This window comes from Mya arenaria, chromosome 3, assembly GCF_026914265.1.
Source record: "Mya arenaria isolate MELC-2E11 chromosome 3, ASM2691426v1".
NCBI lineage: Eukaryota > Metazoa > Mollusca > Bivalvia > Myida > Myidae > Mya > Mya arenaria.
The window spans coordinates 6,392,945-6,416,308 of record NC_069124.1 but is presented as its reverse complement, the minus strand read 5'-3'; the positions used below and the strand labels follow the sequence as shown (position 1 = coordinate 6,416,308).

Below are 23,364 nucleotides of genomic sequence, written 5' to 3'. Positions count from 1 at the left end.
TTTCGGCTCACTTCCCACTTTTCTTGGTGCTGGAAGTAGACGTTCATTGATATCCAGTGGATGCTGATCACTTACATTAGGGTTCAGCTTGATGAGTTTTACCCTCCTCAACATATCTTGGATTTAGTATCCGAGAGTTGGTTAAATCCACTTCATTTCGAAGATATTGGTTTTCGTGATTCACACTTTATAATTCCATTTTTTTAACAAGTTAATATACTTAATGAGAGTTGTAGTACATATTATATCGTACTGATCGCTCATAAATATATTGCACTCCGTAAGCAATCATTTAATCCGTGTACTCAAAATTTGTTGTGTAATTCGTATACAATTTTTAAAGCATTAGTGATTGGATACGCGAGTCTGTATTCGGTGATAACCGAGGAAGAGCCCGGAGGTACACCAATATAATTCCGGGTTTTCTGTGAATATATCTTGGAAACTGCAAAATGGGTGGACACCTATATCCACTAGACAACTTCCACATTTCTGACAGTAGAACCCACAGCGTCGTGGCTGAGAGGGAGACACCTATACCACGAGACAAGTTCCACATTTCTGGCTGTCAAACCCACAGCCTCTTGTTTGAGAGAGGGACACCTACATGTTTACTCCTAGACTACTCCCACCCTTCTGGCAGTCGAACACACAGCCGCTTGATTGAGAGGGGGACACCTTTACTGTATACCACTAGACTACTCCACCCTGCTTGGAGTCGAAACTAAAACCTCTCAGGTGAGGGATAGACACATATACCACAAGACTACTCCATTCTGCTTGGAGTCGAACCTACAACCACTCAGGTGATGGATTGACACGTATACTCTTGGGTGAGGGGTTGACGTGTGATGTATACCACTAGACTTCAATGCTTGGGAGTCGAACCTACCTCTTGGTTGAGAGGTGAACACCTATAACACTAGACTACTCCCTACCTTGAAAGCCCATTGGTAGAAAGTGTTAGCAGCCATTGAGAGTTTACAATCAAAATAGCATAATAACTCCTTATGAGCTAATAATGTCACAAGAACAAACATGATATTTTTATTTTAATTATGATAAATCATTCAGAAACAAGTTAATTAGGGAAAAATGGTGTACTATTATTATACCTTAAAATAATACCATTCAATACTAGATTAAAAATAACATTTGGTGCACATATCCTTAAAATTATTCACTGTCATAAAATTCTAAACTTTAAGTACATGTTGCAAAAGATCCACTGGATTGATATTTTCTTGAATGATACAAACTTTTTACAATCTTAACTGAACAACATCCTAACAAATGTAAATTAAATCATAACATAAGTTTTTTAATCATTACCTACACAATGAGTTTTATGCTAATATGCATTGTAAGCCTATGAGGGCAATAACATGATGAACATTCATTTCTACCCAATATGAACATGTTATCACACAATACTGAAATGTTAATATCATGGACACACTGGGCAGACGGGGTCATCTGTCCTCGACTGGTGCTCTCACCCCAAACAGGCTCTTCCGTTTTTTCTTCTCCTGAAATAAATGATAAGCATGGGCTGTACTAGCATGGTAAGCGGGTAAACTTTGAATGCTTTAGTATAATGAAGTTACACGTATGTATATAAAATTATAATGTGTTTGTAGAGCCTTGTTTGTTAAAATGTGTTTGTCAGCATGTAAACTTTGAATGCTCTAGAAAACTGAAGTTATATAAAAATTAATATTCTTGTAGACCGACTTAGCAAATAATAATCATGTGTCTTTTAGAGCTTCAAAAATTAAATAAAACCTAAAATCTATAAGCATTGGCAATATAATTCTAGTATTGGTGTTAGCAAGCTACACATGTACCTATAAATAGCAATTATTTGACCTACATGTTATTAATCAGTTCTATACATGCCTTGAAAATAAAGAAGTTTATGATGTTACTGTATAAAGGCAAATCTATGTTCAAGGATTAACTTCATGTTTTACCCTCAAGAGGTTATGAGGCAAAAGGATATGACATCATTGTTTATTTAAATATTGTGCTCAACCATTTGGCATTACACACATACAGTTTACCTCTGGTTTTCTGCAATACATAAGATCTATGTGTGCTTCCTTGCATTCCTCAGGCATCATAATACCTCTATTAATACATTCCCGTGGACTTTTGTTTTCCTGGAAGGAGCAACATGTATGTATTTGTTAAGGCAATCTAGACTAGACATAGACGTCTAGGCTTATGTTAACATTATGATATTTTCTGACTGGCTTGCCTACATGTAGATGCATCAAGACCCTCAAAAGCACAGAATGGAAATTACCATACCTTTTAGTAATGTATTGTTATATCAACTTTTCAAAAATAAATTGTAGTATATTCATGTTTTAAATTAGTAAAATGATGAAATCTTCAACTTGCAAATGCTAATGATAGTTTATTCAGCCCAATTATACCCAATTCTGGGGAAAATTACTAGTTGGATGATATATGTTCGATCAGTGTTAAAATTGCCCAACTTGTTTTACATGGTGTATATTTTTTTTTATATAATTAGTTCATAACATTTTTATACTAATAAATTTAACACCCTTATATTACCGCAATTTTTTCTTTGAAAAATCCACCTAGAAATATAAATCAACATTTTCAAAACAGTTGGTCTCATGTGTAACCATAAGAAATAGACACCAGTATTTTTTTTGTATTTGGCAGACTGTTGTGGAAGGATTTTTTTAGGATTTTTGAGCAGAGTCCCGCAATGAATGACTATTATTTTAGACTAAAGCTGACTCATCCTAAGGCCTAAAAAAAAAAATTGTTTGGTTAGGGTTACATCCTTTCCAAAAATAGGTAGGGTAGGTAGGCTTTTTATTTTTATTTTTTATTAGGCTTTATATAAGAATGTCATTTTTTTTTTAGGCCTAACCATAGTTTTTATTGTTCACTCAATGCTGCTTACAACACAACACATAAAGGCCACTTTTGATCCAGATTTTAAGTTATTCAAATTTGATCTGGATCAATTGCAACTTGGAAATTGATATATTTGTTGTTGTTGTTTCATTGGGGGAGGGTGTATAGGGTTGTGACTGTGGAATAACACAAAACAACGCAAGCTGTCTGTGTGGTCTTACACAGTATGGAATATGCCTAAAAGAATGGATATTTCATTTTATATCATCTATTTTGGCATGATTTGTGTTCCCAAAGGTTGATCATTTTTCCGATTTTAGGTACAATAATGAGAAATCAGTTTCTTGTATTCTTTATTTTGACATTTCTTATGTATCCCTGTAACGAATCTGCCATATTAAAATCGGCAAGAGACTCAATGGCGGCTATTTCATACGGAGCTCCTAGGCCATTTTTATCGAAAACAACCTCGGATGTATATGGACAGTTTACATACTCAGAAATCGGTATGTTAATGTCTGCTGCAATAGATCGCTTAGTAATTTAATTAATGACTTAATTCTTGGGAATCTTAATTATGTATGCATTAATACCCTTCACTGGCAATCATTTTAAACTTAGATCAATAGATACAAGCTAAAACACTACATTCAATGTACCAGTCAATTGTAACCAGGCCCCCCCCCCCACCAACCCTTGGGTCTGGGGGTATATCGGGGATAGCCAGGGAAATGGTCCATGTTTTTACCTTCCAGGTGGCCCCGTAGTCCACCTAAATAGCACTGCAGTCAACGAGTCTTTTGACGATTTTTTTTAATTTGGCAGACTCGTGACGTCCACCATCCCAGCAAAAAGTAGCAAGCGGTCCTTACGCAGAGAATCCTCGCGGCCACAATTTTCGAAATTATCTCCGTTATAAATTCAAATTTCTACAAAAATATTATTGCCCACTATTAAACACATACTAAGTTATGTCAGTATGCCCAAAAAACATGTTAAGTTATCATAAAACACTTACAAGTGTCGATTGTTTATCAAGTATCCCGATATCTGTAAATCTGGGACAAATCTGACTGGTTGTGTACATGTATAACGGTATTCAGGACCCATAATATAATAATGTGAAAATAACAACTCTAATGACAAATTAAATCCAATTCAGATCACTGTCGGAAAAAAATTGAACAACTTTGTCATTATTATTCAACATCAATGCATATTATTACAGTATATCATTTCGCCCGTTGTTAAATGGTAGAGAGTTGTAGCGTTACAGGGATACATAAGAAATGTCAAAATAATAAAAAAAAAAGTATCCCTGATCGCTCATTATTGTAGCTAGGTGGCCCCGTAGTGCCGGGTGAAAGTGGTGGTTTTGTCTTCGCGCTAAACATAGCGGGGACTGGTCCTAACCTAGGGTCCCTAGGGTGTGGGAGCAATTGGCGTGGATTTTACCAGCAGTTCATCCCCGCATGGCATTTTTACCCGGGCATGCAAATGACTGGTGCATAATAAATGATATAAATCAAAAAATTACGAAGTAGTTCTACTGATGTACTAGCATGCATCAAAGGTTGTTTTCGAGAAAAATGGCCGAGGAGTTCAGAAGGCGGCCATTTAGGTTGACTATCCGAATTTATGACAGTCCGTAAACCGCACAACAAAGTGTACAGGAATATAGTATACATACCTCCAAGTAACATCGGGAATGTCGTATACATTCGAGTAGTTTTAATCTTAATCTATCACACTCTTCCTGAAATTTTGCCATCGTATCAATCAAATCGGATATCTTACATAACAGAAAATTCTATCATTTTGACTTTCAACTGGTAGCAGGCAACAGTCGTTTTTTTAAATTCTATGTGTGCATTACGCAGTGACCTCCACTAGCAAGTACAGTATCCTTGATAATCTCCACTACCAAAATATTTCGCGACTTTAACGAGTTGTAGTATTTTATGCAACATTTTGAAGTATGACATCTTAAATTGGTTTCAGGCCAAGAAATAACTGGCACTGGACCAGAAAGTGTTATTCATGTATATGTACAGTAAAGTCTCTATTTAAACGGTTAAGAAAATTAGTTTAAACATTATACATTTTACAACGATTGTGAAGAAAGCTATGATAGCTTATACTTAGTCATTCGCGTTGGCACGATGTTGCGCGAGAGTGCGGTCTTGTGGTTTGAGGGAAACCGGAGATAACCCACTTGTCCGGCTTGGTGACTTAACCAAACTCACATGCGCTCAGGCTAGGAATCGAACCCGGGTCGCCTTGGTGAGAAGCGTGTGCGCTAACCACCTCGCTAACCGGACAACCAGTGAAAAAACTATGACTGACTTGTATTAATGAACAAGTTGTGAAAAGTCTGAAAGGAATCGTGCGGATAATCGGAATAATAAAACCTTTGCTCAGAATGTAAGGCATCCCGAGTCAGGCATTAAAAAAGCTGAACATTGTGATGAAGATAACAGGTGAAGGAATAGCTTGAAACATAAAATAGACTATCACAATTTGTATGAAAAACTACTGAAACAATGAAGTCCAGTAGCCGAAAGCTTAAACTTAAACCCCGTTTTAAAAGAACGGACCAAAGCTAGAAACTCTGAAAAAAACGACACATACCAAATATTAATTAATGATAAAAGGGGTGTTTATTATGGATTGTTGAGGTACCGCCTTAGAACGGTCAGCAAAATGTATTTAACACGAAAAGTAAGTTAAAGAAGAACATAATGTGAGGGACTCGAAAATAAATTTGAAGATAGGGATACAAATCTTACTGAATCATTCTCGTCAGAAAATAATATTAAGAAAAAAACCCATTGCAAAACACTTAAAGCAGCGACAATTTCATATACATATAACTCTTGTTAATGTTTGGAAAGACACCCTGTGGACAATATACTTACTAAAAGAAACCATAGAGAGAAACGTACACAAACTATCCATAACGGAGATTTCCGTTGGTCCGGAAGTGGTCCGATCCGGCCAGTTTTTTTATTCCCAAACATAGAAAAGGTCTAGGATGGGTTCTGTCGATCCATGTGTTCATTCTGATATTACGAGTCCATCATAACTGAATATAATGCCAATCTGTAAATGTTAACATCAGGCCCCAATTTCTCGAAACTTCTTAAGTCTCTTATAACTGGATTAAGCTTTAAACCCACTATTTTTGTCTTTCAATATTTTGCGTTTTATATACTTTTTTAATTGTTTTAATACTTAAGATAAGAATTATCATTACGATTATCACAATAAACAATTGTTCATATGTAAAAAATCACTATCATGTATTTTGTCTAATTGAAATAAGCAACTTAAGCCTGTGAAACTTAAGAAGTTTCGAGAAATTGGGGCCAGGCTAGTAACTACAGTATTGATTATCCTAACCAAAAAAAATTAAACGTCGTTAAGTGCCTAACAGACGAAGCTAAGGCAGTGATATTATAATGCCCTTTAAAGCAAATAAACTCCAAAGCTTTTGAGAGAAAAACGATTTATTTACTCATTTTTTGTGTCGCCTGAAAAGGCGGCATATAGGGGTTACTTTTTTCGGCGGCGGCTGTGGCGGCGGTGTTGGCGGTGGGGGCGGTCGCGTCCCGTTTTTGCTTGTCCGGGGCATATCTCTTAAACTGTTAGTGGTATCAACTTGAAATGTCATATGTAGATAGATCTCATTGAGGGTAAGTTCAGAGCTCAAGGACTGTTACTCTTGCTTCCATATTTTCGGAGTAATTGCCATTTGTTAAGTTTCATGCTTAAAGTTTTGTCCGGGGCATATCTTGAAGAAAATCAGAGTTATCGACTTGAAACTTTATACGTAGATAGATCGTAAGGAGGGCAAGTGCAGTGCACAAGAACCGTAACTCTTGCATCTATATGTTTAGAGTCATTGCCCTTTGTAAATGTTCAAGCTTAATTTTTTTGTCAGGGGCATATATCGTAAATTATAAGAGGTATCAACCTGAAACTTAATAGGTAGATAGATCTCATTGAGGGCAAGTGCAGAGCACAAGAACTGTTATTCTTGCTTCCATTTTTTCAGAGTGATTTCCCTTAGTTAATTTTCATGCTTAAATTTTTGTCCGGGGCAAATCTTGTAGAATATAAGAGTTATCAACTTGAAACTTCATATGTAGATAGATCTCATGGAGGGCAAGTGCAGTGCACAATAACAGTATTTGCCCTTTTTAGAGTTATTGTCCTTTGTTGGCGTCCGCGTCCTGTTTTCACTTGTTGAATCAATAAAAACGAAAATTGTTAAGAAGGCATCTGGCGTCATTTACTAGAGTTTCCTATTTAGCAATTTAAAATTTACCAGGATAGCAAAAAAATCATATTTAGAGCATCTATCTGTTGTCTTCTGGTAAGACGCTACAATTGCAGTCCGGACCTCACTTGTCTGATATTATACGGTAAAAACGGCAAAGCATATTTCCTGCAGTCTCGACCAGTCTAAATCTGTCTAAATCCTTCACACCACCACCACAAAATTTTGAAAATCATCTACTGTCTACTAATCCTGTAAATTCGAAGGTATTGCCCTACTAAGTAGTGGTTACTTTCTTTAACATCTAACTTTATAATATATGTATATTTTCTCAGAAGCTAGAGAGTAATAGGTTCGGGCTCGAGGTTCTAGGTGAAGAAGCTAGTAAGTAAGCTAGCAAGTAAGTCTTCGTTCTTCCATGGGACACCTGTGTGTTTTCTTCTACTTAAAGAAGTTTTAACCGTTAAAGATGGCTTCATAACTGATCAAATTTCAACACATTAAACACTGATTCGACGATTGGTTTGTCCAATATTGGTTGAATTGGTGTCTGGATCAATTGAGTTAAAGTGAAATCAACAACTTTTTTCATGAAAACAACTTTATTTCCTCTATGTTCAAGGTGAACTACATATGGACAATATAATGTAAACAAGCAAATTCGTTGAATTGATATCCCCCGCCTGATTAGGCAAAGTCTATGGATTGGAAATGAAAAGTAGCTGGAATATTCCTATATTAACATGTAATTTGGCTGCAGAGAAATGTACCGTTATGAACGTTGGGTATAAGTTTGAGTTTGTTTAGAATTATTATCATGTGCTCAGTCATACATGTATGAACATAATCCGACCAATCACTACCATAAAATGGTTTCGGACAATATTTGACCTACTGACCTAATTTATTTATCACATATGATCCAGTTTTAAACATTTCAAAGAGTTCATCAAGGAAATCATTCTGATGACGTTTCATGAATACTAGACCATACATAATGCCCCTAATGTATTCCAAAGATATTTCTAAGAGTTGAGCTAGTGACCAAGTGTTTGACCCCATAGCACTCACTTTTACAAGCGGTCCATATTTTATCAAGGGGTACGTCTTGACCAAGTTTAAACATAATCTGACCAATCATTACCATGATATGGTTCCTGACAAGATTTTTCTAAGATTTGACATAGTGACCTAATTTTCGACCATATGTGACCCAGTTTTTCATATGTCCAAGACTTCATCAAGGTAAACATCTTTATTAAGTTTCATGAATATTTGACCATGTATTATGCCTCTAGTTTGTTTCAAGGATTTGACCTAGTTTTTGACCCATGTGACCCACTTTTACAAGCGGTCCATATTTCATCAAGGGGTACATCCTGACCAAGTTTAAACATAATCTAACCAATCATTACCATGATATGGTTCCTGACAAGATTTTTCTAAGATTTGACCTAGTGACCTAATTTTCGATCATACGTGACCCAGTTTTATATACGTCCAAGAGTTCATCAAGGAAAACATTTTGAATAAGTTTCATGAATATTTGACCATGTATAATGCCTCTAGTTTGTTCCAAAGATTTTTTCTAAGATTTGACATAGTGACCTAGTTTTGACCCCATGTAACCCACTTTACAAGTGGTCGAGATTTTATTAAGGGGGACATTCTGACCAAGTTTGATCATTTCTGATCAATGCCTACTAAGATATGGTTCCGGACGGACGGACGGACGGAATGACGGACGGACGGACAACGCCAAAACAATATCCCCCTCCCGGAACCTTCGATTCGGCGGAGGATAATTAAACATAAATAAAGCTACTTTCTGTTGATATATAAACATGCAAATGGAAATTCATAAATAACTGAGGATGAGTGTTTTTGTCTGGTGCTGTTTCAATCGAAAACATCATGAATGCATCGCCACAGTTATTTACAAGCTGAATACAAAAGCAGGCTAAAAGACTACATAAAAAGCTCCATGTGCACTATTTTCAGTCATAATCCCCCAGATGGCAGAGTCGCACCATTAGCAAACCGGGAAAGCCAATGAATGCTGCTGATTAAGGTAATATTCAAATGAGCTAGCCATAGTATATAAATGCAGCTGAAATTATACAATTCATATGAATAATACCATGGAAGAACCCATGTAGTCAAACATTAAATATTAAGTCTAGGGCCTAATCTACATGTTATAATTGAAGGCATGAAGAAACAACATGAATACTGAATGCTATGTGTACAGTAATAACATCAATGAGAATATAATACATATACGTTACACACTGTTTAACAAGCAATCTGCTGTTATATATTTATAATGGTTAAACATGTTTAAGGGCTCCTTTGGTCACAAAATATATTTACAGTGTCTAATGGAACTTGCCAATCGTATTTTCCTCTGATTGACAACATCCAATTGTATACTCGTTTGTTTTTTGGAGAAAAAAGTCAATTGTAATTTTATTGATGTCATTGAAGTCGTCGGCGTTTGTGTGTGCGTGCGTGTGTGCGTGCGTGCGTGTGTGTGTGTGCATCGTTCGTTTAGATTTGAGTGTCTCTATAACCTTGATGTCCAAGTCTACCCGGTTGCATTGTTTTATGATGTTCTCCAGTATTATACCTGTCACCCGACCGTGTCGTTCCCTGGTAGAAAGTAGCAGAATGGTTTGGGTTTTGTTTCGTTGATGACACAGGCTGAGAATAAATTTGTCGATCGGCATCTCTGATTTCTTCATTAAACCGTGGTTGTTTGTTTTGAGGCGTGAACGACTGATCAGATGGAATAACTCTTCTACGATCATATGGATTGTGTTGGCAGCCTTGTGCTACTCCTTTTGTCAATAAGGGCCCAGCTTCATGAAGATGAAGCGCCGGCCACACCTGAAATGATTGATACAACTGTTGCATATGTTCAATTTGGTAAATTATTTCTTCATTTGAATACGGAGATAATGGGTCCGATTTCCTTTTCATACCCAATGAATGAGTATTGCATCTCCGTTTATAAATGCCGGATGTTTATGAAACATATTTTCTTGATCATTAAGTTGTATATAACAGACAAGTTTTATCAAGTGGTTGCGTCAAATGACGTTAATTCTAAATTCAAACGGACTGAGTAAATATTGACCTGTTTTCCCACCATATGTCATAATGCATGACTGATTAAAAAATACGATACTTTAGCTTGAAATACCGACTGATTTCAGACAATTTATTTTCCTAACAAATGCTTTTCACGAATTATCATACGCAATATTTAACAAATATAAAGTACCAGGAACTCCACATATGGTCCTCTCTTGGTATAGTCTTTGAACAGGGCTGTATCAAACTTTTCACCCGGATTGAAGTTAAGAGCCAAGGGCGGGTCCTGTACTGCTGCCAACCAGCTGACTTCTAAACACTTCTCGAAATATGCCATTATTTCTCTTGACTTTTTTGGAAGCGTGTTTTGTGGAATTCTGTTAAAGACTACCTACAAATGATTAAACCATATTAAATGTCTTTACATCTGTGTACGAGTGAGTCAGCCAGATGTTCTGAAAAAAAATTCATATAGGAAGCATCATTGTCACGCGTTTATGTTATACACAGAGATTGGTGCATGGTATTAGCAACATTTTAAAGTGTACACACTTGCAGCCACAAAAGTTGGTAAAACTCTACATAGATTACAACTTACCCACCACGATTTATTCAAAACTACTGAAAAACAAACTTTACAATTAATCACTCATACAAGTATGTTACCTCTACAAGATGCTTCGTCATTCCTGGTGCTCGCAGTTTCCTATACTCCTTTACTTGCTGTTTGAAGACATCAGACAAAGGGTCTCGATGTTCCTTCTGAATAAAATTAGCGTTTTAATAGTTGCATGGTATTATGTGTTTATTTTCGATGTTTTGGTAATTTCATTCCGACGGAGATACAAACAGTTAAATAGAAGCACAGCGTAAACGTTCCTAAAACCAACTTAAATAGGTATTTTAAAGTACATCAACATGATTATTGTACTATAGCCATTACAAATAAAATAAACAAAAAAGATAAACCTTTATGTGGGGATACATATCAGCCTGTATTTTCTTAAAAAAGTCATTCCACGCTAATGTTTTGCAGGTTTTAAAAACTTCCTGAAAAAAGAACCCACAATGTTAAGTGAAATGAGCGTCAGCCATTAAGCCTTTTTAATGGCAAGTATGACTAAGATCTTCTCCATATGACTAAAAGAATACGTATTTTATAAGCATGCATGCATACAATTGAAATAACTTTGTAACAAATTACCAATGCATAAAAGACAATGTAACATAATTATGTATTAGTATGTTAATTGCAGCAACATCCCTTGCTTATATATTAAATTTGGAGTGTGTTTTTTGTGGTATTTTGTGTCGTTGTTCCGTCTTTCTGGTTTGTAAATGTTTGTTTTTCTGTCTATGTTATTGGCGTTGACCCTGTGCCATTGAACCCGGTTTATGTTTAAACGTTCGACTACTACATTTGTTTCTGTAGTTTTGCATATAATATTGATTACCTTCAAAACGCCAAAAAGCGATTTGATTATATCTGTTTCGTCCATTGACTGCTCGAGACTGTCAAAGGCTTCTGTCCATTCGTTATCATAGAGTTCGGACATTTTCTCCGCGATCTTGGTTGGCCGGTTTTGGTCACTCAAGTCCGTAATATTCGGGTTATTGTCCCGTAACTTGCTTGAAGCTAGCGAACTTAAGCTGTAAGAGAAAGAAGTATTAGTATAACATAGTGGTCATTTCAATCCGTATAACTTACGAGTATACCACAATTGATATATTTTAAATAAAGTTTTGATTCGACTTTTCGGTCATGTAGTTTGTCTTTGAATTGCATCATTCCGATGTAAATCCCGGGAAAAGGTGCATATTTGAATGCATTGTTTTTTTTCTAACCGTGTCAGCGCATCCTCCTTTTCCCGTCTTTCCTTCTGAAAGCTTTGCTGTAAACCGTCTATCTGGCTCGACGTGGCCCTTATCTGGTCTTCCAATTGTTTTATACTGGAACATATATGAAAACATGTAAAACAAACGAAGTATCCCGTTAACTAGAATAATTCTCGAATGATTTAAAATTAATTATAACAGGGGCAATCAAATGTAACATCCTTCTAATGTGGCTTTATTTCAATCAAACATTACACGATACTTAAGAATATCGGTATGGATATGCCTTCTTTTGAACCAATGAACGTGTAGAGTGTTATCATAGAGCAGCTAATACAACTGCACAGTACCGTGCATTAGCCTTCTCCTTCATATCGTCGATCTGCCTTTGCAAGTATTTTTCTCTGAAATCAGAAACGTTATCAAGTATCGGTATGTACCGACAATGCGCGCCTTAATGCAGTAGGCACTAGGTAAGCGCTTGGTGCACGACTTTTATTATTTTAAAGACTATAACTTAATTTTGCAGCTATCGCTGATGTATGATAGACAAGAAAATGACAAATGATTGGATTTTTCAGTGCTAAAATTTAAATCTTACTGGTCTTGTAAACTGGAGACTTCGGCTTCTTTGATGTCACACTGGGGACATTTTCTTCTGTTCTCATTTCTTTCATGCCTAAAAGTATCGTTATTTTAGACACAGTAATATGCTCAATAAATAAAGTTTTTTTATATATATATTTTTTGACACATTTTGATTTGAAATGTATCTAAGATGTTTTGATACTTTAAATTAAGCCAACATACCTTTGCAACTGGTCTTGTAAGTGGATTATTTGCTGATCCTTACGCCAACAATCTGTGCAAGAGAGCATGTCAGAAGTATCGTGTCCATGTTCACGAGTTAAGTCTGTTAAATGAGTCCTTTGTTTTGTCCTATTTGTCGCATGGCCTAAGGAGGCGAAATTCCTAAAAAATGAACATGTACTGCTTGAGGTAGAAGTGATTACAAGCATAATCCCGAACTATAAACACAATTTAAGGGTAGTATGTTACATCTCACACACGGACTATAACAGCGGTTTGGTTAAATGCCTAACAATTTGGAATCATATCGAATTCTTAGATTTTAGTTGATATCTTGCAACACTGTAAAATAAATATTATTTCGTGTTTTCGAGACGAAATGAAATATAGAGCAAGTATCTGACTTGAAAGGGAACATCATGAAAATACACAATCTACACAAATGAATGGGCTTAATAAGAAGAAACGTATCTCCGAGTTAAGGTATGATTCACACAATAAGTCTTAAAGTATTAATCATGCGCACTTTTACGACCAACAAACAGGGAAACCAACAACAAACATGATTTCAAATGAGTAATTAAATACTTGGAATAAATATTAATGTTCAATAGTTCAATAAATCATCCATTGGCTTCATTTTCTCTATAATCCGGAAGTCTAACAAGCTGAAGTAGCTTTTTCATTAAGACAATTTTCTTTTTCTTAATCTTGATTTTACTGTATACAAATAAGTTTGTCGTGATAAGCATGAAGACCATTTTCTTTTTTTTATTTAAAAGGCTCTTAAGAATGCATTTTTACACATATCTTACAAAAACAAAATAGTGAGCTTAGCTTAATCATGAACTATTGAACTGACAGAATAAGCACTAATTCAATCCAACAACTCTTTAATAATTATTATCTCAAAAGGTTGAAATGAAATCATCACAGAATTATGTTTTTAATCCAAGATTTTAGAAATGTAATAGCTCGTGTAGACCAAAACTTCCAGAAGTTTGCCCGTATATATACCAAAAAACTGTTAAAAACACTACAGTCGCCAAGCACTTTCGCTCAAATTCTGTAAATATATTGTTCATTCTAAATTTCTATAAGAGGAATAGATAGAAAATTCGAGAACAAAATCTAGATACGTACTTGCTAGAATATAATAGGGGAGAACATTTAATTAATTTAGATCACCATACTGTTAAACAAAGAAGTTCTGAATTAAAATACATATAGTATCAATTTTAACAACTGTTTTAATGCTTAAATACCTCTGTTTAGGTTCTGTCTGTAATTCATCTGGTACACATTTTAAAATGTTCTGAAACGTAAAGAAAACCATAATGAAGCCATGCGACTTCTCTGGTAACTATAAGAATAGCAAAAACACGTGCACGGCAATTGATTAGTACTGCTCATAGAAGTATGATAGTTTCAACATTTTCTAGTATTAGTCATTTAATTAAGTTATTTTTAAGAAACAAAAATCAGTTTTATGAAATAGGCTTATAACTTATAAGTAATAAATCCTTAAAGTGTAGCATTCAAACCACCGAAAAGCATTAAAAGTAAGTTACTACTGTTTCAGAACGCATGTAAAATAAATTCACCCCAAGTTCTTCATGTGTTTTCGGTATATCTTTAATTAACCCTCCACGCTTTACTCGTAATTCGGGAAGCGTTTTGCTTCTGTAGTGGCTATCGTTTCTCAATTTCGCTTCCTTTTTCTCAATCTTTTCGTGGCATGTATGGAGCTCACTTATGGAACATTGCAATCGCTTCCCCAACAATTTGGCATTTGATGTGTCAAAACGGACATGCTGACTGTGGATCAACAAACATAATCCATTATTTTGAATATAATGTATATATGTAATGCATAAATAGTTCGTATGATCAAGCATTCAGCGGAACTGGATGTTTCGCCTGAGCGCCATCATTTGTTAAACGGAATAGTATACAAATTCTTATATAAAATATCGAATTTAGGGGCATAACTCTGGTATTACAGAGGGATTGCATTTGCCAATCGAGCATGACCTGGAAATTGTGAACACAAAGACTGTAAATCGTAAGCACTAGCAATAAACCTACTATTTTTCACATCAAAGAGGCATAACTCTGGTGTTTCAAATCATTTGACAATCGAACTGAGTTCGGAGGCCCAAAAACATCTTCACCAAGTTTCAAGAAGATTTTGAAATATTTGCACTCTCTAGTACTTCTCTGTACAAATAAAGCTACGTTAATTTTACTAAGTCTTGGGCTTTTATCTGCACAAGATAAGGCTTATTTATAATCACAATCGAAATCAAGAGAGAAATCATGACGCCAAACACCGTCACCGTCATCAAGTTTCATAATAATTGGGTAATAAACAAATACCGATGCCGACGCCAGCGACGCAAAAAAGTAATACTAGTACTACTAGTACGTTTACGTTGACTTTTCAGACGCTACGAAAAGAATGTTCTATTTACCTTTGGGAAATTATGGTTATTTTGAGTTTGAAGTTATGATGATTCTGCTGTTGGTGCTACTGCTTTTGTTACTGCGACTGCTTCAACCTCTACCACTACCACTACTATAACTACCACTACAACTACTACCACTACTAAAGCTACCACTACTTTCACCACCAGACAAGTGCGGACCAAATCATTTTACTTTATTACTTCCTTGTCGGTTTATTTTAGTTCCTGGTCTTCTACTTTCGATTTCAAACATATTAAAAACTTACAAATCTTTACAATTACCTCTTCTTCTAATCTAATTTGATTATCATACACCTTATATCACATATATTTGGCAGCTGCATCGACCAGGATCTGTAAAAAATACATTATATGTACATGGTAATTACTATATAAAAAACTATCGATTAGGAAATACTCACCCAAATCCACTTTCTTCTTCAACCGGATTTTTCTTAGCTTTTCTTCGTTTTTTAGATGAGAAAGACATATTTTATTTTGTTTAACACATGTCTATATCAGTAACCATTCCATTCGTTTTTTTCTCTCGCAAGAAGGCAGTTAATATGGCAAAGATAACGATAAAGTTAGCTACCTATTAAATCGTCGTTCACCTGACTTTACTTGAGGCCAATATAAATGAATTGTTAGAGTTTCATCCATTCATTCTTAAATGGTGGCGGAGGTTGACTTTTTTTATTTCTCTTAGTAACGATTTCACCATTGAATTTGTGTTCATGCTCTTTCTTATTACATAAGGGAGTATATACACGTGTTTTAATATAGACGAACACACGATACTAGTAACTATACTCCTTTTGACATGTGAATATGTTATACATCGGCACCGTTTATGAATAAACGCCGTTCCCGGACAGTACCTGACCGATAAGCAAATACAGACCCTAGTTAAGCATTTTCATTTGAGCCCGTAAAATTTTAGGGGCGTTTGGAAAAAAGAGGAGTGGGGTAAAAATCTAGCAATTAATTTATAATCGCCTTACAAAATATCTCGTATTGGTAATGAAGTTTAACTTGGTTATAAAGGTTAACCCTATGTTATGCAATAAACTTTTTTAATCAAATCACTTATATCTGTATATTATATATATCTCTTAATAAGTAATTCTAGTATTATTGTTGGAAAATAAACCTTGATTAGGAAATAGAAGTTAAAGTAAAGCTTAAGAGGAAGTAGCTGAAATTCATTGTCTATAAAGCAGGTTAATATGTCTCGGGATCATTTTGGTGATATTGGTATCTAGTGAGGTCAGCACAACAGGGACATCGGTATTGATGATTATTTATATCGATCCTGAGTCGTGATCAATAAGGTGATATTGATGATCTGGCGTCTACTACTACTACTAGTAGTAGTAGTAGTAGTAGTAGTGCTACTACTGTTACTGCTACTACTACTGCTACCACTTCCACCACCATCACCACCGCTACCGCCGCCGCCATTACTGCCACCAACACCACCACCATCAACAAAACCACAACCACCACCACAACCACAACCACAACCATCACCACCAATACCACCACCACAACCACCACCACCACCACCAAAACAACCACCACCAACACAACCACCACCACCGTACCCGGGACACCCGTGTCGGAGACTATTAATACCGATCCAGGGTAGTGATCAATAAGGTGATATATTCTGGGATACTTACATCGGGCATTCTAGAGTGATAAGTATACGCTTGTCATAACTTGTTTCATAATCGTTGTTAAATAAATAGGTTTAAACTTTAACTGATCAATAAAGTTATATATATTGGGATCACTACAGTCGGTGATTGTAACTATGCATATCAATCCCGGTTTTGGTTCAAAAGGATGATATATGTCAAGGTCATCACAGTCGATCCCGGTTTGGGACCAATAAGGTGATTTGAGCCGGGACAGCCACAACTAGGACCTCGGTGTCGGTGACTGATATCGATCCCGGTTTATATTAACTGGATTCACCTGTGTCGGGGCCTCGGGGAAGTTAAGAGAGAAATTCAAAATGACTTATACTGCGCACGTTCCAGAAACGCGTTTGCTTTATATAAACATTTATAAACACTTAAAAGGACGGTTGTTTTCAAATATATATATGGAGAAGATTTGATACATAGGTTTTTTTAACCACTGCTCTTAACGACATAGTTCGCGATATAGATGCGTCAATTAGTCTTTTCGCTGACGACACCAGTCTATCCATGGTTGTTGATATTCCTAATGATGCTGCTTCTGTTCTTAATTCTGACCTCCGAAAAATAAGTAAATGGGCGAATACCTGGTTAGTCTCATTTAATCCACAAAAGACAAAATTCTATGACCGTTTCGAGGAAAACCCGTCGACCTATACATCTTCCTTTGACTATGCTTAATCATAATATTACTGAAAATACATCACAAAAACATCTGGGTATGGTTGTATCAAGCGACGGTTCTTGGTCATCCCATATTGACTACATCAAAGAGAAAGCATGGGTGCGAATAAACATTTTACGCTCTCTTAAGTATACGCTTGATCGTAGAACTCTAGAAATAATGTATTTGACATTTATCCGACCACTACTTGAATATGGCGATATCATATTTGACAACTGCACTGCAATCGAAAAACAGGATTTAGACAAAATACAACACGAAGCAGCAAGAATCGTCACCGGTGCAATGAAATTAGTCTCAATAGAAAAACTTTATAGTGACCTTAATTGGCAGTCCCTCTCCGAAAGAAGATCAAACTACAAGCTTATTTTTATGTTTAAAGTAAAAACCAATATAAGTCCGCCATACCTCCAAACTCTGATTCCTGTCCGTCCACAAGATGCTAGATACAACCTAAGAAACTCCACAGATACACCACTTATACATTGTAAAACGTCGTTGTATTACAATTCTCTTATTCCTTCCTCCATCCGGGCATGGAACTCACTTGCCCCTACAAGACAATCTGCCGATTCGGTATAACAATTTAAAAGATCACTTTGCAATACTCCTTAACTGCCGATCTATTTTAATACTGGCCCTAGACATCTACAGATTCTTCATACAAGGTTAAGACTTGGCTGCAGCTCATTAAATCACGATCTATTTCACAAGAACATCGTTCCCCCGCAAGCATGTCTCTGTGGGGAAGTAGAATCTGTTCGTCACTTTATGCTCACTTGTCCTCTATTTAACATCAATAGAACACTTATGCTAACAACAATACACTCGCTGGTTCCTGGAACAGATATCACCTTAAGTTTACTATTAAATGGTAATGTACGTTTTTAGACTATCTGCGCATGCGCGTAGGTAGTCTTAAGACCGCAAATTCCAAAGAACTACTTCTATTCATGTCGTTTTAACCCATTTTTTTGTCTTAATGCGCTCTATGTTTAGCAGAATGACGACAAAATCATAAACATGGATTAGTTGTATTGCGTTCCTAGTATGAGTTTTTGCTTGTTCGGCTATTTCCGCGCTGTATTTCTTTATCCCGGCGTTTTATTTTTAGCAGGACATAAGTATTTTTAGATCATTATATTTACAAGATTAATGGTTCAAAATAATGGAGGCTCTGGTAGGCAGTTAACAAACTGATATCCACTCTGAGTTTAGCCCAAGATGTATAACCGACCGCAAGTGTACCATCGCCTGCATGGTTAATTATTATAACCTGGTGTGACCCTGAAGCACGCTTATTTGTAATGGTGTATTTTTGATATTACTGTTTCATGAGATAAGAAACAAAAATGATTGTCTGAAAGTCAAAATAGTTGTATCTCAGGTTTCGAGTTGCTAATGCTTCAAATACTATGATTTGCCTGCTATACAATTACAAAATAATATTCATTCTATGAGTTTTAGGCGTAAACTTTTCTATTAAGATGGGGTTGTTTTTGCGAAGTAGCTTCGTTCCGGTGTATTCTTGCCATTGTTTTGGACATAAGGCTTTCAATTTATTCTAACACACATGCCCTGATACGACATTGAGTCATTCATACGTTTGATGAAGCAAAGTAGTTCGGATTTAACCTGTAAAAGATCTAAAGTGCGCGAAGCCTTCATAACAGCACTAGTATTATTTCTCCACAGATATTTACGTAACACATAAATAACATTTATTTATCAATAAAACTTGAAAATGAACAATCATATTCCCATTCTTAAAACAGACAATTTCCGATAATCTAAAAATAGTTTCAACATCATAAACTGACAGATTTTCTAAAAATAGTGTCTACATACATTAACTGGCCACATGTTTGTCCTCACCGCGGGAAAACGACCCATCTGATAAGCTCTGCATTTTGATAGGAATTAATTCTAAAGTTGCTCGTAAAAATAAAATCATTTTCCTTCAACAATTAAAACGTGTATGTTCATAAACTTTGCCTTACGTATGATATCTAAACAAAGCACCGAAAAACCTTTAGAAGCGATTAAAAGGGGCATGCATTGTAACTTTAAATACGTGGGGATACGTCGACTGAAATGATACGCTGTGCATTTTGAATGGAATTATTGCTGAAGTTGTTTGTAAAAAAATGATTTCCTTAAACAAAACATGCATGAAAAAGAAATGATATATATCATGTATTGTATTTTCCAATCGTATGATATTTAATTAATCAAAGCAACGAAAAACCTTTAGAAACGATTGAAAGGGCGTGCATTGTAACAATAAATACATGCGGAAGGGGTATTGCGACGATTGAAGTGACATTTACATAAACAAAATGCCACAAGACGCCATATAATAGATACAGATATGTTTGTTTCCTCGCCCAGTGTGGGCACAAGCGCTCTTGGCCCTCGGCACATTTTCACTTTCATCTATGTGCCCTTCACCCATTCCCATAGTTCAAATAAAATTTGCAACTCTCACATATTTGCCCGCAGATAGTCTTTCAGCGCTTCGCGCTTTGATTCTGATTGTACTAATTCCAAAATATTTTCTTCTGTATACTCCTATATTGATTCTACTAAAAGGTTTTGCTGAGTTCAATTGTATTTGCTGATTTACATGTGACTCAAAATTTATATGTTTACTGAAAGACACATAAACATTTTTTTTTCATTTTTTATCACTCAATGATTATTCTATATATTATAAATTTCATGGATCTCCATATATGTTGTTTCCATTAACATATAAAACATATGTTAAGTTCCATTGCGATACATACATTGATGATGTATTTTGATGTATTATTTATAAATGCACTTATATTTAAGACCATCACATTAGTATATTGAACTGCTTTCTACAGAAGAAAATGATCCTTATAAGCTTTTAGCTTTCCATCAAATTCTTAAATATTTAGAATATGATATATGTTGTCACTTGCATATTTTCATGAAATAAATATGTTTAAACCAATGATTATTTTTCAATAAGCTATCAGTATCAGTATTCTCTATGGCGAAGAGGTCTTGGCTGCTGACAAATGTTATTGTATATTACATTTATATATATTTAAATATTATTGTACTGAAAAGGCAGACCCGGTTCAAAATATTTTGAACGGGCAAGCATCTGGTACCTTGCGGTACCAATGAAACGCCTCATTATCTATGCATGCTAACGGGGGTTGTTTTGGCCAAATCGACCACTATGATAGAAGCATTATAAGCGTAGTAGTGTATCGGGGATGGTAAGTCAGCTACCCTACTTGCTCGTTTTTAACCATCATGTTTCAATAATTGATAAGAACAATTATATTCTTCTTTTTTTGGTTAGGGTAAGTAAAAGGTGTCTTTTGAAGTAGGAATGGATGAGGATTAGTATACGGGTTTGGTTTCGGGCTCAGTTTCAATAAAGACGGTCAAGCTTAAGACCGTAACATTCCAGGCGTAACTCTTTTTTTTTAGGTTAACTGCGTTTCAATAAAAACATCGTAGGTACATTGATCGAATTAATTCTGTATGTTAATTTACGAATGCTTCTTTCGGGCTACTTTTGAAAGAGAGCTGAGTCATCGTTAGCCCCGCCCCTGAGTCAACAGTGTCACGCGATCGTGAGTCACGTAACCCATGTCGCGTATGGGGTCCGTTTTTATAAAGGTCGATTTTCCAGACGTATTCTTTATGTTTGGTGTAAACTGTGTTTCAATAAACATAGGGACATTTATTTTATATTTTTTGTCCGTAACATCACGGGTCAACCTGGTCACTTTAAAGTAGCCTATGGTTTTCGACTAGGATATTGTACTAAAACGGAAACCAATTAAGAACGGCGGTTATTTTAAATTAAACCAATACATGTCAATTTTTATAATAGGCCTACCTGCGTCATATCTTACATTACTCAAGTTATTTAAAATTAACCAGTGGATATCATCTTAATATAAAAGACGCCACTTAAAAAGACGGTTAGTTTTAAATACCATAAACTAAACCTCAAGACACGCGTGCCAACGTCATTTGAGACAAACGTCATGTATAATATATAGGATCTGACACGAGACTTTGTCATTTAATACAAGATTTTATTAATTTGTTAGTAAGCGAGCCTCTGGCGAGCTTACTAACAACTTTCATGGACGAGTTTAATAAAAATCTTGTATAAAATGACAACGAGTGTCAGATCTTTTTTTATCACATGCTTAAACTAATTTTTATTATTAGTTCCACGTTCCACTTTCTAAACCCATTGTTTGACAGCCAAAGTACACTGAGTGGAATGTCAACGATGCGCCATATAAATAGTTCCAAAGGAAAATGACAAAAACAGCTAGCAGTTATCAAATTTTAATTCTGATAAAGCGCTGAACAAGTCACAAGTATAAACATGTGTAGTAAAATATCGAACAACATGAATAACGAACAATTTTAACCATTAAAACACAATAAGTAGACAACTTGATGACGTCACACTGAGAGTACATGCTTTTACGCGGTTTATGTGACCTACATCGTCTGTCAAGTTTTACTGTGTGCACGGATTTAAAAGTTATTCGCTGTCGCTTTCTACGATGACTTGAAAGCGTTTTCTTAGTGGACATGGATTTTCACAACATGCAGATGATTACGACGAAGCCTTACTCTGCACTGCATGGATGTTGATGTTGAAAAAGTTCCATCAAGAATGTTTCCAGAGAACAAGCTGTTCTTACCGTCTTGGGACGTACGTGTGATGAGAAACCTGTGCTGCGGAATTCGTATTTGTGTTTTGGTAACCGACAGCTGATTAAACTGGCAAGCAAATTTTATGGCATTGGTCGCATATTGCCTGTTAAGATGGAGATGTTTGAAATGTTCTCGTGTTGTTTGTCACTAATATGGCTGTATTTGTTGACTGACTGGATATTTCTGTGACTAGTAATCTGCATTATCTGGTTGGCGGAACATTGTTATCAGAAAGTTTTCGAACAAGATGCTTTCTGGCACTATGATTCGTAAGCCATTTGTCTCCCGGAAGTCCTTCCGCTTCATTATTGAGGTTAGTATTTGTTGGCGTTTAAACCATTTTGTTTACAAACAATGCGGAGGGATATCTAGGTCGCGTGTGATTAGTCTAGCCAATAGAAATGTCTGATATGTTATCTTACACATGTGTAAGATAAAAATATTCGTAATGGGTATATTACACGGAAAACAAGGGTAAGCATGTGATAAATATGAAATATCAGCGACACTCACGTCATTTACAAACATCAAAATTAATGTGACGTGTTGTCTTCAAACCGTAACATATTGTTTTAGAGTAAGTGCTTTAATGCGCTTAATTGTTAACTATCAACTTACATTTTAATGACTTATCTAATGTCTACGCTAATTGATCCTTACTAAACTTACTCTTAAAATGTCCTTCAGATTCGTAACCAAGCTGTAGTGAAGTAGTTACTTTTATCAAGTGTCAAATTAGTGTATACTTGAAATCGATATACCGTACTCTTAGCAAAAATATGCTCATTGAAACTTTGTTTTATGTATTTCTTTATTGACTTTCGACTATCTATCGCTGCTAAGAGG

The 23,364-nt window shown here is 35.6% G+C and overlaps 3 protein-coding genes across 3 annotated transcripts; all 3 read right to left on the bottom strand.

The window, feature by feature from the left end:
* Positions 1 to 1,050: 1,050 nt before the first annotated feature.
* Positions 1,051 to 4,739, bottom strand: LOC128227507 (uncharacterized). Its single transcript, XM_052938124.1, has 3 exons — positions 4,592 to 4,739; positions 2,064 to 2,162; positions 1,051 to 1,529 (listed from the first exon to the last, which is right to left on the bottom strand). Exons 1-3 carry the CDS (start codon positions 4,670 to 4,672, stop codon positions 1,473 to 1,475), a joined length of 237 nt encoding a protein of 78 aa, XP_052794084.1. The 5' UTR covers positions 4,673 to 4,739; the 3' UTR covers positions 1,051 to 1,472.
* Positions 4,740 to 7,772: 3,033 nt separating this feature from the next.
* On the bottom strand, positions 7,773 to 10,700 carry LOC128227508 (uncharacterized). Its single transcript, XM_052938125.1, has 2 exons — positions 10,470 to 10,700; positions 7,773 to 10,072 (listed from the first exon to the last, which is right to left on the bottom strand). Exons 1-2 carry the CDS (start codon positions 10,614 to 10,616, stop codon positions 9,734 to 9,736), a joined length of 486 nt encoding a protein of 161 aa, XP_052794085.1. The 5' UTR covers positions 10,617 to 10,700; the 3' UTR covers positions 7,773 to 9,733.
* A 518-nt stretch (positions 10,701 to 11,218) lies between these two features.
* LOC128227500 (uncharacterized) lies at positions 11,219 to 16,113 on the bottom strand. The gene is made up of 9 exons (XM_052938114.1): positions 15,816 to 16,113; positions 14,530 to 14,743; positions 14,191 to 14,240; positions 12,926 to 13,087; positions 12,717 to 12,794; positions 12,466 to 12,519; positions 12,125 to 12,229; positions 11,734 to 11,929; positions 11,219 to 11,329 (listed from the first exon to the last, which is right to left on the bottom strand). Exons 1-9 carry the CDS (start codon positions 15,881 to 15,883, stop codon positions 11,219 to 11,221), a joined length of 1,038 nt encoding a protein of 345 aa, XP_052794074.1. The 5' UTR covers positions 15,884 to 16,113.
* Positions 16,114 to 23,364: the final 7,251 nt, after the last annotated feature.